This window comes from Pezoporus flaviventris, unplaced genomic scaffold, assembly GCF_033815535.1.
Source record: "Pezoporus flaviventris isolate CSIRO_AGI_PZ_B2104156 unplaced genomic scaffold, CSIRO_AGI_Pfla_v1 ptg000066l, whole genome shotgun sequence".
Classification (NCBI taxonomy): Eukaryota; Metazoa; Chordata; class Aves; order Psittaciformes; family Psittacidae; genus Pezoporus; species Pezoporus flaviventris.
Window position 1 is genome coordinate 16853497 of NW_026892614.1, and position 18176 is coordinate 16871672.

The window sequence follows — 18176 nt, forward strand, 5'->3', positions numbered from 1 at the left end:
CATTCACGGTATCGTTTCAGTGCTTTTTGTCGTAAGAGACAAAGTGGTCTTTCAGGCAGAAGTTATTGGTGATGTGCAGTATTTTCCAATACACTGGTGAAGAATGGGAATCACAGTGCTCAGAAGCAAGGAAACAAAGTGCCTGGGAGTCTCACCCTTTCCAGGATAGTACATAGTGATAACCACAGAAATGGGGCAGTGGAGGAGATGTGGAAAAGAGGGTGAGTACTGTGATGAGAAGTGGATTTGTAGGGTAGAACAGTGTCCTACGGATCAAACACTGATGCTGTGTGTTTTAGTGATGTGTGCTTTCAGCCTGGCTCTACTTCAGTTCTGTGTGTGCTTCCTTGGAGTTCTGGAATGTATCTTCGCATGTAGCTCAGCCTGGGGAGCCTCCATGCATCTGCTCCACCATGGGAACCAAGGTGCAGTGAGCGGGGGAGATGGGGAGACTGACTGCAGAAGCAGACTTCTGAGCCTGTCATGTATGAACAGCATGCTAGTGAGATGCTAGTATGGGTACCCACCCCATAGGGTGTCTCTGGTAGTGCTCCTAACTTGCTTAAGCTCTTTGGTTACGCCTGGAATCCGCTAGTAGTCCTTTGCTTCAGGTTTCCCTCTGTGCAGTGTCTGTACTGGATCATCCTGTGTGGGCGAGCCTTACGATGCAGACATTTCACGAAGGCCCACAGCAACAGCTTCCAGAGAGTGCTGGTGTGTGGCAGGCCGGTGGCATGGTGGGCCAGCGTTCATGTCAGCAGGCAGGGGGAAGGGCGCTAGCTGCTTCACACTGCTGCTCCGCCCTGTCCTTTCCTGCCTGCCAGTGAAGTGAGCTGAGGGTGGCACGGGCCCTGCAGGGCGTGCAGCATTCATGTCCTCAGCTCCTGATCCGCCAGGGTGGCGTAAAGCAGTGCGTCAGAAGGGACAGAAAAGTGGTGCCTGGACCTGTGGGCAAGATGACAAGAGAAAGAAGGAGAGACAAATGGGTGAGGAACCAAATACTTGGGAGTTACGGCTTGTGTGCAGCACTGAATGGGCAGGTCTGGGCTGTCAAGGGAAAAAAGGACGAGTGCTGGGAGGTGCGGGAGAGGGAGAAGCTTTGACATGTCAAAATTGAGGGCTGTTTTCTGCTTTATATGCATTTGTTGCCTGAGTGGGCAGGCGTAACTATTTGAGAGTCTTTCAGCAGTTGGGTTGCTTTTAAAGTTAATGTATCTGCCACTGATGAGAAGAGGCTGCAGAAGGCTGTTATCTGAAACACATTCATGCTGGCTGTCTGCATGTTCTTTCCGGAAGCTTCTATAAGTTGTAAGTTATTTCTGTGAATTTATAATAAAAATTTTCACTTCCGTCATTTAAAGGCTAAAAAAAAAATAAAAAATCTTTAAAAAAGGTTTCGAAGTTCAGTAGCTGTGATGAAGCCAAAGGTTAGTGTTAGTGGTGGTTAGCTCTCAGCAGTAAAGTCAGCGGACACATCCCAAACTGTAAGTACTACAACTGATGACAGGTTTTGGCAGGTATTTTCAGACCACCAGAAGTTTCAAAGACAAAAGCAGGGCCAAGTGAGGTGCATTTGGGAAAAAGGTAGCAAAAGGGAAAGAAGAAAACCCACAGAGCTAGCCAGATCTTGGTGGATGGAAAGGCCAGTCTTTCATGTGAGGAGAGGAAAGCTATTGCTGGGTAACTCCATTCATGGCCTCAGCGTCTCCTAGAGAGAGGTTAGCTGGCTTTATGGGGAGAGGGAAAGTATTAGTGCTTTTCTGGGGGGAGAAAGGTAGAGCTGGTGAGCTGAATGGGATGAATTATCTGCTTTTCTAGGATTAAAAATTTTGGCAGTGCTTGTAGAGACTGGGGGACTAAAGTGAGAAACCTTTGCTAAGCATGCCTCACTGATTCATTTGTTAGCTGACAGATTTTTTGCCTGAAGAGGATTCAGTTCTTGTTATTTTGTAGGAGGCAATTCAATGGCTTTGGAATTTACAGATTTTTCTCTTTCGGTTTCCACAAGGTCAGTGAAAGGTACATTTTAAGATCTGTTGTTCAAGGTTTGTTTGTTCATGTTTTTCCACTTCAGCTTTAAAAAATGTGAGAGGCAAATAAACTCAGTAAAAACGAAAGCCTTCAGACTTTTTCCACTCCAGAAGAGATTTCTGGCCCTGTACCCTTTTCTTACCCCTGCCTCTGGACAAGATGTGGCTTGTCTGTTTACTCAACTGACCCGTCACTTCCATCACTGACATTTGTCTGCTTTTGTGTGGAGTTTATTTCTGCTGTCAAACCTGAAAATCTTGGAGGTGCAAAGGATGCTATTATTAGCTTGTAGTCATTCAGTTTGTGAATACAGGAAGCCTGATAATGCCTGGAAGAGAAAAGGTGTCCAAACTGGTTGGCCCGTGAGTGGCTGGCTTTCACCTATGTCTGTAAGGGATCAGGAGCTTAGTGTAATATTAAAGGCTAGTGTGCTGTTGAATATTGAAATTGCAAAGATAAAAGCCAAGGGCTCAGTCCACTAGTTAAGAACTGCATTAAGTGTGTTTTCTGAACAATTTGCTTGTACCTCACTAACTTGTGCTTGGTACGCTTCATCTGTGGGAGCTCTTCCTCACTCTTTGCAGCAAATGGGCTCTGGTTGTTGGGTGGTCTCTAGCCAGTACTATGCATGGTGCAGTGTACCTTGAGAGCCCCAGGGAAAACACCTATTTATACTATCTCTGTGGTTAAAACACTTCTGTGTTCAGTGTGTTTGAACAAGCTACATTGACTTCTCCAGTTAGATAGTTTGTCATTAGCAAGTGCTGCTACTTTACAGGAGAGTTTTCTATGCTGTAAAATATAGAAATTGCACAAAACAGTGCAAGGAGAGTGGTATTCTGGAGTTAAAAGCCAGTTAAAACTAAAGAAAATATGGAGGAGGAAGGATGACAAGCAGTACAGGGCTGAAGAGCTTAGAGAGCAGGACAGCTTGATTATGTTTTTGGAGTGAAACTTGTTGAAAGGAAAGGAAGAAATTAGGATGTGTGATGTCGGTAATCCAAACAGAACAGTTAATAAGAGTTGGAGGAATGGAAAGTTAGGGATTTTTGGCAAGGATTCCCATCTGAAACTAATATATGAGAGTAAAAACAACAATAAATACCAGTGAAATGTTAAACATTAAATAGTCATTTCCCTTAAGTTCTGGGGCTCTGTTGAAGGTACTTCATGTGACAGCATTTGTTAAAAATAATTCCAGTTTGGGATGTTTAGATCAGGCAGTGCTTTGGCTGTTTGCCCATCAAAATGAAGCATTTTCTAATGTTTATGGTTACACCTGTTCCATGCAATTGGCAAATATGTAGTGTAGAAACTTACGGGTCTCAAATTGTTTTAAGTAAAGGTATTTGAAATAAATAATACTTTTTTGGTTTTGAACTTTTGGCACTGACAGAATGATATTGGGAGCAGTAACTTAGTGGATGTCTTCAGTTATAATTAGTGATTTTTTTTTTTTTTTCAAAAGCTAATTGGAGTGTCAACAACCAGGCCTTCCCACATCGGATGCATATAAGGTGGTAATTGTAGATAGCTTTTCAAAGGCTGAATGAGAAATGTTACTTTTCTGAGGATCAGGGTAAAAAAAAAAAAAAAAGCTTTTAATTTGTATGTCCCAAATCTCAAGCAGTCTTGACCCTGCCTTTTGGCCAAAGAAGTCTGATCAGGGCAGGACCAGATGAGTAATGTTTGTGGTGGTTCAAGTCCCTGGTGACCCATTCTAAGCAGCTGCAGTTCCTAGTTATTGGAAAACTCAGGTTTTGACAAAGACAACAGCTGGGGTCTGGCAGGTTAGTAATAATAAGACAAATTAGCATAATCAACTTGACAATGGCAACAGCATTTAATATTGACTAAGACATTTTAATTTCCTTATTTCAATTTCTTCAGCTATAGACAGGACAAATTTGCAGTAAAATAAATCTTCTGAATACAATTCACTGTTCATTGTGTGGTGTTCAGGAGTAGCACAGTAAAATTAATTGCTACTTCATGTATTAGAGCAAGGGAGCAACTGTCAACCCCCTCCCCTGCCCCCCAGGTTTGTCCAGTCTACTGAGTCTTGTGCCTTTTGGAAGTGTTGCTCACAGAAAAATGTTACATGCTGTGTAGAGGTGCCTCCTGGGATCTGTACTGCATTCCCAAGGTAGATGATAGAGTATAAGGCAAACCCAGCTGTGAAAGTAAGCCCCCTAGCTTATTATTTTAAGTGATCTAATCCAAAATGTCTGATAATCGAATGGATCATGTAGCATTCTTTTTCACCAATTTATTAATTGCGTATACTGTTTTGGTTAAAAATGAACACTGCTGGTGTTTTAGTTTAAAATACTGTATTTCATAAACTTCCAGTGACAGTATCAAATGTATGAGAAAGCAAATGCCGGATATGGGAAAGTGCAGACAAGGTGCTATTTCACAGGCCAGATTTAAAATAAATGTCAGTACTTTTGGAAGTTACACCTGACATTTTGTAATGTTTTCGTTTGTTCATTTTCTGCATATAGACATGCAAAAGCAGAAGGAAAGGTTTATTTAAAAAATATCTTTGAGGGAACATTTCTAGGTGAGAACTATTTTACACTGAAAAAAAAAAAAAATTCCTGCCTACAGTATAGGTATAATTTTATTTGTAACTGGAATACTGGAAGGACTTGCAAGGGTTGCACACAACTTTGATACTAGACATCCCATTTCTGTGCTTTACCTTCTACTAAGAACTATGGTGACTGCTGGGCTTCAAAGCTGAGAAGGAGAATATATCTAATCTTAAACCTGCTTTTGAGTAATACTTGGTTTATCTTCTGTCTTTCAAGTTATTTTTTCAGCCCTGGTCATATTTTCCTTTTTGTTGAGATATCAGAAGTTATCTGCTATGAGCAGTGTCATGGCTCTACTACTATACACAGCAATAGTTACCCTAATGGCTTCTAAAAGCATAGTGGGTGTCATGCAGCTGCAAGAGAAAAAAAACTACCTAGTGTGCATTGAGTAACCAGCACTGAGAATAGCCTGTACCACTTTGAGGTTAGATGGGATGTAGGTGATAGATGCCCTTCATGTATGTTTTTAGTTTTTCTGGTTTTACTGTGGTAACTGTATAAATGCTCCTAGATGATGCCACTAAGATTAATCATCAAATTATGCCCTCAGTGGCAGTTTGCCCCTGCCAGGGCCACTGCTGCATATGTAATCTGATGCAATGGTAGATGTAGTGCTTTCTTTACTAATAGGTTCATCTGTGTAAGTTCTTGAAACTTCAGTGTTATGCATCCTGCAATTTATAGCAAAAAAGTAGTAATGCTGTTGCATAGAAACAGAATGTCAAACAGTGTTTTCCGAAGCCTTACTGATGAGAGTATTAATACATGGTCTTTGTAGGTTTATATTTTACTCAGACTTCATTTAGTACTCTGGAATCTACAACTGGAGAGGAATAATCACAAGTATTTATAACTGGGCTCCTTTGGTTATCCAGTTAGTTCATTCAGTGTACCTATGAAAATATCTCCTTGGTGGTGGTTTGCAATTCTCTCTTTGTGATAATTTGGAAGGAATCTTGACCACTTTTCACAGAATATTACTTTAAAGCTTAAATGATATGTACATCTGTGAAAACTGAGTTGGCATACTTAATTCAGTACTTTTTAGGGAGGAGGACTAATTTATTATTTAGTCTCAGGTTTTTCTCTGTGGCTAGTTCTTGTCTAATGGTTCTCAGGATTCCCAACTTGGCTCGTCAGTATGCTCCAGACCTGTCTTGAAATGGGCTGCAGATATCCCATGACATTTCCCATGGGTGCTGATAATTGCATGGCGACACCTGTGTGTCTTGTCTGTTACGTTATTTAATTCTCCTTCTTGTTTTCAGCCTCTGTTCAGTGGTAATTCCATTGAAACAGTTAATCGAGGGACTGATTCCACAATTCACTCCCCCAGCATTGCATCATGAAATTAATTACAGATGACCACAGGCAAAATACTGTCTAAAACTGTCCATAAACTAATAGCAGCCCTGCAGAAGCAGATCCTGCATCTCTCGAGAGCCAAAATTAACTCTGAATCCATACTTGTGTCATTCATAGGCAGTTCATTGCAAGAACAGTTGTAAATAGTGACCATGTAGCACTTTCAGTTTACTTACTTTTCAGCAAAGGGTAAGGAAAGAACAATAATACTGTTTACATATTGAAGCTGAGATAGGTATAGATACGTTTATATGAACTTGATGAATATATTGCTGTTTTATGGTATGTATGTATGTAGCAACCCTTCCATAGTGTAAAGTGTACTGCTAATGTTAATGTTAAAGAAAATAGGAACAATGGAATAGAATAGTTTCTCTCTCCGTACTTCTAATAATGTTGGTATATAAAGTGTTCTTAAATAACCTAATGTTTGAGGAATTTGGGCAGTTCCTATTCCTGTCTTTCATTATTATTACCCATATAATGGTGATGTTCAAGGCCAGGTTGGAAAGAGCCTTGGGTGACATGGTTTAGTGGGAGGCGTCCCTGCCCATGGCATGGGGGTTGGAATTTGATGATTGTAAGGTCCTTTCTAGCCCTAACTAGTCTATGAGTCTGTATCTGTTAAATGTTTGGGTTTAGCTAGTATTTAATAATTCTTTGAGAAGATAAACTTAAATAAGGTAATAATATGAATTTTAAAAGTTTTTTATTCAGTATTGAAGGAATCTGAACCAAACATGCAGCTTTTTTTTACAGGAGTAATCTGTGCTGTAAGACTGTAGAAGTTGATCATTGTTTATTTATCAAAATATTCTAGATTTAAGAGGCCAGTGATCTCTAAAAAAAAAAAAAAAAAAAGAAAAGCTAAAGAAAAAGAGAGAAGCAGTAAATTCTGGCAATAAAATAGTTCAGCTAACTTGAACCTTCTAAGTATGAGGGATTTTTGCATCCTGACTCAATAGGATGTAGTTTATGTCATCATTTTGAATGGAAAAAAACAAGACTCAGTCTGCTTTGCTTTTATATTCTCTCTTGGTTGATTGACTAATGGAATTATTTGCCCTGGATTAATCATGGTGTTCAACAGCCAGTTGTCCATGTGAAGGAATTCCAAGAAAGAATTCTAAAAATACATGAATGGCAGTAAAGATCGTAACTGTTGTTTGGGTTGTTATCCACATGTTTTTCTGGTCAAGCTCATTATTGTAGTCTTCTAGCACAAAGGCCATTTTACAGGTGGGAAATTGAGATGTTTAGATGCATATTGTGAAATGCAGCCACAAATTTTGCATTTCTGAGCTTTTTTTAATCACTTTCATAACACAGAGTGAACCTAAATAGAAAACAAACTAGCCCTTCAGACAATCAGGCTGAAGCAGTCTCTGATGGGTACCAGAATGTGATATCTGGAATTGCTGGATCCTACTGAATGGTTTGGCCTTTAGAACGTCCTCAAGATCCCATGGGAAAATGATGTCAGAAGTGGAAACAGAATTTTGTTCTCTAGATCAAATCTATTTTTATTAACAAAAATGTTATAATTAAGGCTTCATCATGGTTTCCACTCCCAAGTTCCTGGTTTAGATGCTCATTGCTCTCTAAAACTTAATGTTCTTTAGGTGGCAATTCCCAGGCTTTTCTTCTGGCTGGGAGTGATTATTTTTGGAATTTGCAGTAATACAGTTTTCTGAGGGAGAAGAGAGACAAGGAATGATGACAGTAACCTTTAAAAAAGGAAACAAAAACCTATCGTCTTTTAGCATAAAGGCCATTTAATAAGTGGCAAATTTTGATGTTTAGACCAATACTGTGAAATGTGTTTTTTTTTTTTTGGTTTTTTTTTTTTTTTGTTATTTTTTAATGAAAGAACTTTGAGTTGAATGTCGAAGCTTGTACTTAGTAAGGAGATACCTTGAAGTATTTCACATTTTTATTTAACTGCCATGCAAACTTCGAAAGCTAATGTATGTGCAAGATTCCCTTTGAAGCACTATTAAGTGTATGACATGAGTAGCTAGAGAGAGTTTGCTGCTTACACAAATGTGTGTTCTCGCATTTCACATCTCAAGATGAGGCACTGAAAAAGGGCAACATGCTGTGTGGTCTGCAGTTCTACCTTTTTGGTGAGTTAGTTAAGGACTTACTAATGGAAAAAACAGAGTAGAGGTAGATATTCTGATTTTTTTTAAAACCTTCCAACTTGAAAAAATGCAAACCAGGTTTCACCAATAGAAGTCTGGCTTGAAACTAAAATTCAATTTGTTAATCCTTCAGTTGGGTACTTGAGGTAGTGTTAAGTTTGATAATAGCGGTGTGGAGTTTTCTTTGTCCTGTACCCCTCCCAAATGAATGGCAAGTGAATTTTGTGATTTCTTGTCATGGTTTAAACCCAGGAAATTTCTGAAACAAATTGAACTATTTATCTGTAAGCCTGGTCTTCACTGGCTGCAAATGTTTTGATACACTTGTCTTGAACGGTGAAAATAACAATTAAGTGAACGTCTTTTTCTGACATGAGTTATCTTAAGCATTGTTAGTTTGGGATCTAATTTCAAGTTAATGAGTTTAAGATATGTTTGGCCCTCACAAAATACTTTGAAAATACTCAATCTTCCTGCTTATTGTGAGCTTTGTATTTCTTTGGTTTTGCCTTCTCCTTATGGTATAAACTAAGGCCGCTGATTACTTCAAGGATAGGACTTGCAGCAAACGGCAGCCAGAATGGAGCCAAATAGCCACATTATTTTAATTAAATAATGCTGCAGCTTTTAATTTTAAACGTTAATTGAAAGGCTTTTTCCTCACATGAGCAAAGCCCGAAGGATTATTGTTTTTCTCTAACAGCTGCTGACATCACTCACACCTAAATTATGAGGAATTGCATTCCTTCTGCTGATTTAGGTTCTACTGATGCTGCCAATTACAGCAGAGGAAACACTGCAATTCAGAGACCTGAATGCAAATATTGACAATATGTGATGGCAGAAGTTATTTTAATGTTGGTTTTAATGCATTTCTTCATAATGTGGTTTCTGGTTTTGCATTAATAAACAGAAACTTCAATTGAAATCTTGTTTTATGTTTTAAATAGTTCTTAAAAAGCATTCATGCTCTTTTTTTTTTTTTTGTGATCTATTGATTATTCTTTACAAACAGTAAAGAAACTAGTTGTATTTCTGTATGGGGCTGTGGATTTAATCGTAACAATAAAAACTATGGATCTGAGCAGAAAATGTATTTAGGACTTAAAATATATCGTTTCCCTGCTTATCTCTGCAGATTTTATGCACATCTGATGTGTGTGTGGAGGCTTAGGAAAGTCAGCCAAATAGTACTAGTATGTCTGTAGAGAAATTGCCAGTATTTTTAAAGAGAACTTTTTAGTGCTCCTTCCTTCTAATCCACAGTGCTGTATAGTACATGTGTGCTGTACTCTACATGCACAATGTACATTCTTTACAAAATGGATGAACTTTGCAAGTCTAATTATTATTAATCTTAATTTCCTTTCCTGCATGTAATAGGACTTGTAATACCAAGTTCAAAAAATGAATACTACTCTGAAGTCATTCTTGTGTGAGAAATTTCATAGGCATTTACTGCTGGTTATTTCTGTAAGTAATATGACATTAATGCTTTAGGTTGCAGGAAAGTCATTGCTGGATTTGGGGACTGAACATTGTGGTGAAGGTAAGAATGTGATTTGACTAAGTTGAGAACGTGAGTTAGAGGTCATAGTAACTGCTAGAAAAACAATGAGTGAAAGAAACCATATTAAGAATGTGGCTTCTGTGGTCATCTTGCTGCACTGTAATATTTTCAGACACCTGAAAAGCACTGCTGTAAAGGTGGGCTCCAACTTTATATTTGTTAAAGTTGTTTAATTATCTTATTAAAGGTGTAACTCCTGAAATGCACATCCACAAAATAGTTAATAGTTAGAAACAATTTTTTTGCTGTTTTAATTATAATTTTAATTTCCAAACCCAATTTTAATTATTTTTATGCAAACATTATCAGTAATGCTTTATGGGACTGATTAATATGAGACCTTAAAAATGCAAACTGAAGCAGAATTGGTGTCAAGTGTAGACTAGCTGAAAGTATAACTTCATGTGCATTTTTAATGTTGAAACAGTCCCCTCATTATTAAAATCCATAAAAGCAAATACAGTTTAATTTAGGGATTATCTCTGTCTTTTAACATGCTGTAGGGAATATTTTTTTTTGTATGCAAGTGGGAATGTTTGTGTTGATTAAAAGGAGTCTAAAAGTGTCTGTGCACATGTGCTTAATACTTAGTAAATTTACATGTTTGACAAGCAACTTTTCATTCCTTGCTTGTGGCTGGAGTCAGCCTAGACTTGGAATTGAAAGTTATTACTTATATTACATATTTCGAATAAAGGACAGTGTCTGCAGTACATGAGTTACGTTCACATTTTGGGCTTAGGAAAACAAGGAGTGTACAGCTAAAGTTTAAAGTTAGCTGTACATCACTTTTTGCTGCCTGTAAAGAAGCTGGCCTTTGCTTGTACCACATCAGCTCATTCTATTTGCCTTTCTGTGTTTTCTTTTGTATTGATGCAATTTTCAAGGCAAGACTGAGAGATGGCTTTCTTGTGGCTTCTTAAATTGTGGTGTAACGAGGATAATCAGCTAAGATAAATCTCAGACAAGTGGGTTGTAGTGTCATCTTTAGAGTTTTTAGAATTGTACAGAAAATAATCTTTATAATACAAACTTGAGCTCTATTTATGAACAGTTATTTTTGGTGTGTTTCATTTGATGCTCCTTTAGCATAATGGGGCATCAGATACTGTGTTGTTTACAATGGAAGTATTGGATGTCTCTGCTAGCTCTTCAGTGTTAGAGATGTTGGAATCTGTGCTAGACTGTGACTAGCATAACTTGGTGCTGCTCAGTTGTATGTTCGCTTTGCCCTCCTTACTAGGTTCCTCTATTGTCAGAGGTTTTCACACTTCCCAAGTATTCAAACTCTGTTTGCCCCATGTAGTAGATAGTAATAGATGTCTGTCTGCTAAGGAGGGAGGGGAAAAAGGAGGAACAAAAGGAATACGTACAGCAAAGGGAAGAGAAAACAGGGTTTCAGTCTCTGAAGAGGAAAAATACATGTCTTGTATAATACATCATTTATCAGTTTATGGAATTGCTTTGCTCTCTTTTTAAAGTTGTGTTAGCATGAATCCAATATAGGTCCTCTAATTTTCACACTCTGAGTATTCTTTTTATTCTTTGCGTTACATTTGGAAAGGAATAACCTAAAAATTAAAGCTTGTCTCCTGTGTAAAATCCTGGGTGTTTGAAATTGAATCTGTTATCATTTTGAACATGAACTTTTTGCTGATTTATAATCAGGAAATGCTGAGTGTTTCTGTTGCAGTACTTGGCCTGAATTCAACTCAACTGCCTCCCCATTGTTCACATGGAAATACTGATAGCTTTCATATTAAAAAGTCCTTTGTTAAGATGCAAGACTTTTTTTTTTTTTTTTTTTAATGTGGTATCCTTGTATTGGCATAGGATTTCTTGGCACAATGCATCTTCTGCTGTGTAAAGGGCTGTGGTTTAAAAACGGATTAATGAGTTGGCATGTGAAAATCAAGGATGTGACCAGCTTGAAGCACCCCTCAGACATTTCTGTGAATGTTTGGGGTCTCCTTGGGTCTTGCCGCTTGCATGGCTGGTCTTTTGGAGAGGCTCAAGCAATTACCTGCGGCTGTCTCCAAGAACAGTTCTGTGTGTTTGTCCTCACCAGACCTGCAACTTCAGTCATTACATGCTACTTTCTCAAGGTCTCAACACATTTCAAAGGATCATCTGGACGCTCTACAAATGTTTAGTTCCCAGCTGCAAACACTTGTGGCTTGGAATCCTTTCGGATAAACCACAGATACTTGAGCCTGCATGACAAATGTGTTGATTACTTGTGCCTAATTGTCACTCAGCTTAGAAAAACAACCCACAGATCAAACGGAAACTACCAGAACTTTCAGGTCTGAAAGGCTAAGTGTTAGTTTCATTGAAGGCTGACATCTCTCAAAGGTTCTTGTAGACAACGCCTTATTGTCTAACTGAAGAAGCAGAGAGGTAGTACTGCAGTGCAAGGGGAAGTGTACCTTTCTGAGAAAAATCCCTACAGCCATCCCTTGGCCTGGTTTTAGGTTATTTGTCCCTTCTGATTTGGGAGGGAAGGGCCAACTTTGAAAAAAACAAAGCCAGGTAGAATCACAAGTGTCGCTCTCCTGTAAGAAGGGAGGCTGCTTTAAAAACAAGCCCTGGTATTGCTACAGGACAACATCACAGTTCTGTGGCTAGATTTCAGTAGGTGAAGTTCTTACCTTTTCTACTTTAAAAATACTTTAAAAAGCTTGCAAGTTTTCTTATTTTAAAGGTTGATTATGAAAAGCCATCTCTGTACAATATTTTTGATCCATTTCACAATTTCAGTGCTGCTGTAGACATTGTGTGTAGGAGTCACTTAAAATTTCTTAGATATGTGTATATGCCTGGTGAAATCAGTAATACTTAAAATTGGACACATGCTGACATGTTTGCGGGTCTTCAGTTCTAGGCTTTAGCATAGAAAACGCTTCTGAGCAAAAATATTACTCTGTAAGGCATCATCTTATGTGCCTCCCCACTCAAAAGTTGGAGTCTGGAAAAGAAAACTGTTAGAAGTTGCTGGCAAATCTGCTGTCAGGTTTATGAACGAACTGAAGCCTTTTTCTGGTGTATTAGCACTGGGAATGTTTATCTACCTGTTTCAGTAAAACCCTTTCTCCAGTGATAAACAGGCAGTGCAGTCTCCTTGCACAAATGAATGTCTTGGGTCTCAGTCCAGAGGTCACTGTGAACAGTACAATCCCTGTGTGTATTTCAGAAAGGTGGATGAGTAAATTTTAACACTGACTTTGCCCCTGAAATGAGCAGCTCAGTGTCAGTTTGAATTACTATGATGTTATCACTGTGGGCATCCAGTGATGCACTGTAGTTTGTGTTTTCTGAGCAAAAGCCTGTAAATAGAAATGACAAAAAAATGGTACCAGATCAGCCAGCCACTGAGAACTTGTAAGAATCAGGTAGAGCCATCATTCCTGCAAAATGGGACTTTAATTGATGTAATAACTAGAGGTCAATTATTAGAGTTGCTTTACTAATGTCAAAATGTTATTGTCCCTCTGCACAGGGAATGTTTATGTCCCTAGACTTTTCTTTGAGAACTTAACAGTTTTGTGTATGTCATCGTGCTTTCCTTATCTAGGAAAAAAGAGATGAAGAAGTAACTGCTTGAAATAGAGCTTGGTGGAGTTTGACTGCAAATAGCTGCAGTTCCCTGAGAGGGTATAAGCATCTTTTGCAGTGTGCTGCATCAGCTTTAGCTGTCCTGGGAAAATTTCTCCTGAAGGGAATGTTAGCTGGCAGCGTGTGGGATGAAAGAGTGCTTGTAAACAAGGCCAGATCTCTAGCTGTGCTGACCTGATGTTGTGAAGACTGTACAAGCAAGGGCAGCTGGCTGGGAATGTTTTGGTGGAGCACTTCAGTTGCTAGCAAGAGTCTACTTGATGGGGTTTCTTTTGCCAAACATTCTAGGGTATACAGGTACGAAGTTTCCAGAAAAGTCTTATTTCGGACATGCAATTTAAAGTCAGGTAATAGAGTATAAGTCTGAAACCGTATCTGTTACTTGACAGTGGTGAAGTAAAAACAGCATTGTTTTAGAAGAGATTTTGTTAAGGTGGAAAAAATGAGTTACCAAGCAGCTTAACAGCTAATGTTTTTGGTATGAGTGCTCTTTCAGTCCTTTTAAATTTGTCTTGAAGCAAGATGTTTAGTTCAGGCTTTTAACCTTAGGAACTGTATTTGTGTGTGATGAAATAGGAATGGGTGTTAAGACAAGCTGTAATCTCATATTAGTTAGAACTAAAGCAGCGGTCATAATTGTGAATGTGTTTATGGTGTTTTCTTAAAAGTAACTCATCAAGGTACTTTTGCTGAATTTAGTGAAGGAATAAACATTTTACCTAAATGATTTGCTGCATCCTTGTGTACCTTGTAATATGCTTAATTTCCCATACTGATGTCTTGTGGGGCAGTCTTACTAGCTCAGTGACGATAAAAACATTAGACTTATCTATATAATACTGATTCTGTATAAAAGGATATTTTTTTAATCTATATTGCTTTATTTAAGATTTAGTTTTCTGCAGACCTTCATGCAGTCAGTCTTGTTAAAATAATAGCACAGTAGACTCTTCTGCTCCTTATGTAGCATTTTCCATGATGGAATTCAAGAAGAGTAAAACATTCAGCAATTCCCTGTCTTAGATGTTTTTAAATAATTGATATCCATAAGCAACTTAAGGTTGATTAAAATACAATTTGGTCATAATAGACTCAAAATTCCTTCTATATGCAAAGAATTTTGTCCTTTTTTTTTTTTTTTGTGTGTGTGTGTGCAAACCTACAGCTCTTTGTCTTACCAAAGCTAACCAAAAAATGAAGACTTAAAACCAGGAAAAAAAACAAAACTAAACCTACATTAGTTTCAAAGAGAGTGCACATTTGATTTTTTTTAGATTGTTGCTATATTTTGAGCACATTGTAATGTTTTTTTGAGATAGTGTTTGCCTAAGTGCATACCTTTCATGCTTTGATCTTTTGAGTGATCTCATGCTAAGAAATACTAAGAAATTTCATATGGTTAAGGAAACAGTTCTTTCCTTCAGTCCATGCTGAATTAGTCTTCTAGCTGCGGACACATCTTATCTTTGGATAAGATAACAGTTTGTACTGTATAGGGTTGTTAACATTCTCATGGCACTTCATTAGCTGGGGTATGTTAATCCTTTGTTTTGGTCATTTTAACTCACATAATTCTTTTCCTTCTGACTTACATTCTTTGTGCAATTTTGGTTTCTTAATACTTTCCTATTTACAAACATAAAGCTGTTGAGCTGAATTACATGTCAAAAAAGCAGTGTTGATTTATGGTCTGATGGTGTTTCTTTAACGAGATAGGCAAGTGTGGGGATCACTTCATTTCTCATGGCCATTGGGAGCCTTGATTTCATCAACTGTTTGCATAGCAGTTTGAAAACTGGGGAAAACAGTCATGGGATCCAAACAGCTATACCACGAATGTGACTATCTTTCAGCATGTGAAGAGACTCTTTTGACTTTACTATTTTGAAATTATTTAATTTAAAAATCTATGGTTTTAATCCAAAACCACCATCTCATTGTGAAGTTTGGTAATTTTTCTTGAGAGACTGCAGATACAAGTAGTTGTCTTGAAAGACTAACAGTGTTTGAGCAGTCCTGCTAGCTGTACCGTGCCTCTCCGGTAATTTCATCTGTGTGATTCTGGCAGGTCAGTCTCTTAACCGGAGGGCCAGATTTTGTTATTCTTTCTAGTGTTTAGGCCAACATGTCATCAGAATTTCTTCCTCTAGGATAAGGGTTATGATTGGCAGAAGTAAATTTTTTAAGTTGAAAAGGATCTGGCCACAGTAAGAAATATTGATACCCTCCTCTGGAGGGCTGCATTGCCTCTGCAGTGGATTCAGAATGTGGATGTGTTCCAGTCCTAAACAGGAAAAAATACTATTACCTGTTCTTGTTTTGTATTCTGTGATAGAAGTTGGAGGAACTACTTGATTAGTCCGATGAACAACATGAACAGTAACCCCTTTCCTGTGAATTGATTTCTAGTTTTCTGTTATTTTCTAGAAGAAATAGATCTTTCTTCTGTCCTCTTGTCCCATATTTTCTTTCCTCTTCTTTCTGTCTGTGAAAGCCAAAAGCCAAAAATCCCCTGAAAATCTGAACACAAACTTTAAAACATCAGAACAAGAACAGCAGAATTCCTAAACCAACTTTTGTGTGTGAAGCAAGTTAACATCTGAAGCTGAAAATGAAATTGAGGTTCCTTCTTCTCTGTATGTTATCACAGTACAAACAACAGAACCTTGGTGGATGCGAATGTGCCAGTCATGACGTCAGATCCTTGGTAGACATGATAACCTTTTCATTAATTAGAATTTAAATGCTGTTTAAATAAAAAATAGAACAAGACTGTGCAAGTGCCCTTTCTTTCATTCTTCAAAACCTGTGTTTGTTGCACAGGACTTGAGGAGTGGGGAAAAGTGTTATCCAAGCATGGCTTTGGTCATCGACTTAATTGTATATGGCTTTGAATTTGCATTATTAGTGAAACAAATAAGCTTTTTTATTTGAAGAAAGCCACAGTGAAGAGTACAGAGTGACTGTGTAGAGCCTGTGATCTAACAAAGCAATGACATATGACTTAAGTTTAGCACTAAAAGTGACTTTTATAAACTGACTTGATATTATATATTTGCACTGAAACTTTTTTGTTACAAAAAGGGGAGGAAGAAGAAGGGGAGTTGCAAAATGCAGATATCAAGTAGGCCCTCTTTTCTAGTCAAGCGGCCATTTAACGTGACAGGTATGGTCTTCAAAGATGACGCATGTTATTTTTTCATGTGTGTCTGTTTGTTGGCTAGTGAAGGGCTACATCCAGTGTTTACATATATGTGTCATAGATCTGTAACTACAATTTGTTACTTGTGTTTTTTAATTGAAGTAGAAAGAGTACTAAGTCTTGAAAAATCACATGATCTAAAGACTGTGTTGTCTGTAAGTCACATGACATATGGAGGCACATGATCCCGCATGAAGTGATCTGTGATCACTGCCAGTAACTTCTGTATTTATCATTTAACTCAAAAGAGGAAACAGCGTGCTCTGCCAGGTGCCAGTTCTGTACCCCTGTCCATATGCACAGGCTTTTGGGGTGAGCACAGTAGTGACTTCATGCAAGTGCAGAAATTCATTGGTAAAAGTTAAACTGCAGCTCAAAGTCTAAAGGTGACATTTCTCTTGAGGTTACTGATTCTATTTCCTCCTCTCTCTGTCTCCTAAACCCGATAAAGCAACAACCTGCTTGACCAAAGTAGCAAATAAGAAAACAGAAAAATCAGAATCAGAAAAAGTGTCATGTTGTAGTAATTTCATAGATTTTTTTTTCATAGCAAACCAAAGTTAGGTAGTATTTCACTCTGTAGGCAGTTTTTTAAATGTCAGGATCCCTGATAATAAATTTTTATTTTGTAATTTTTTTTTTTGTTTACAGTAATATAAGAATACCTTATTGCTATTTACCTAATAAGTAGCCAGGGCATATTTGGAGAAGGAAGTGCACGACTTGTACTGGCAAAATGCCCAAAATACACTAACTCGCAGTGCAGATTTTACTCTCCTACTGGTAATGTTGGCAGAGGCTTAGGATGTGTTTTCATTTAACTCTTCATTTCTGCTTGTGCATTTTGACTGTAAAAGCATATTGCCTCTTTACATGAATAATTGTCCCACAGAACTACGCATTATTATTGTGGTTCAGAAAGTTGACACAGTAAGAGGAATGAAACTTAAAGCACAAGATAGTTGTATGCAGCAAAACATTACAAATTTTGATAAAACAATTTATGAAAACAGTGTTTTGAAGTAACAAAACTAGACCCTTTGTTACAGTGTGCAGGAGTCCATTACAGGCTACTGAGTCCTGGTCCTTGGCAAGGGTGTGTTGTCAGAGCTCTACTGAATCCTTAGCAAACAAGGTTTCTGTGTCAGCGTTGAGCAGTTCACTTTTGTTCTGTACTGATGCTAGTCTGGCTCACTGCTGTATGAGATGAAGCGTTCTTGTAGGGAAATACCTGGAAGCAATTAGAAAGATTGGTCAGGGGTACAAACCCACTAATTTCCACAGATACTTTAACAGCTTCTCATTTGTTATTGTAATTTATACCTTGTGATTCAGCTTTAGAGGTAAAATAGTGCTTAAGGAAATTAATCTGAAGGAGGTGACTCTTTTGCAGTCTGATTCATACACATTGTGTAGGAAGGGTAGGGTAAGGCAAATCATGTTTTTCTGAGTAATTATAATAATTTTTCAGTTGGAATAAACCTTAGAAAGCAGATGCTTTACTTGATGATTGCCTTCCTGGGTGAATGTTTTTCTAAATACTAAGTACAAAAGTTCATTTGTGCAATCAAGTTTTAAGCTTGGAGTTGTACTATATCATAAGTCTTGTTTGTCCTTGAGAATCATTTTCTATAATGCATTCTGCT

The 18176-nt window shown here is 37.9% G+C and overlaps 1 protein-coding gene across 5 annotated transcripts in view; it reads left to right on the forward strand.

The window, feature by feature from the left end:
• Positions 1 to 18176, forward strand: part of PDE10A (phosphodiesterase 10A) — a 369406-nt gene that overhangs the window by 217558 nt on the left and 133672 nt on the right. The window contains exon 1 of one of the 5 annotated variants that reach the window (XM_061471383.1): positions 830 to 986. The exons of the other annotated variants lie outside the window; for them this stretch is intronic. Within the exon in view, the coding sequence (XP_061327367.1) occupies positions 872 to 986 (115 nt within the window). The 5' untranslated portion in view covers positions 830 to 871. Of the gene's footprint in view, positions 1 to 829; positions 987 to 18176 lie in introns of those variants that run through there. 5 annotated transcript variants of the gene reach the window in all.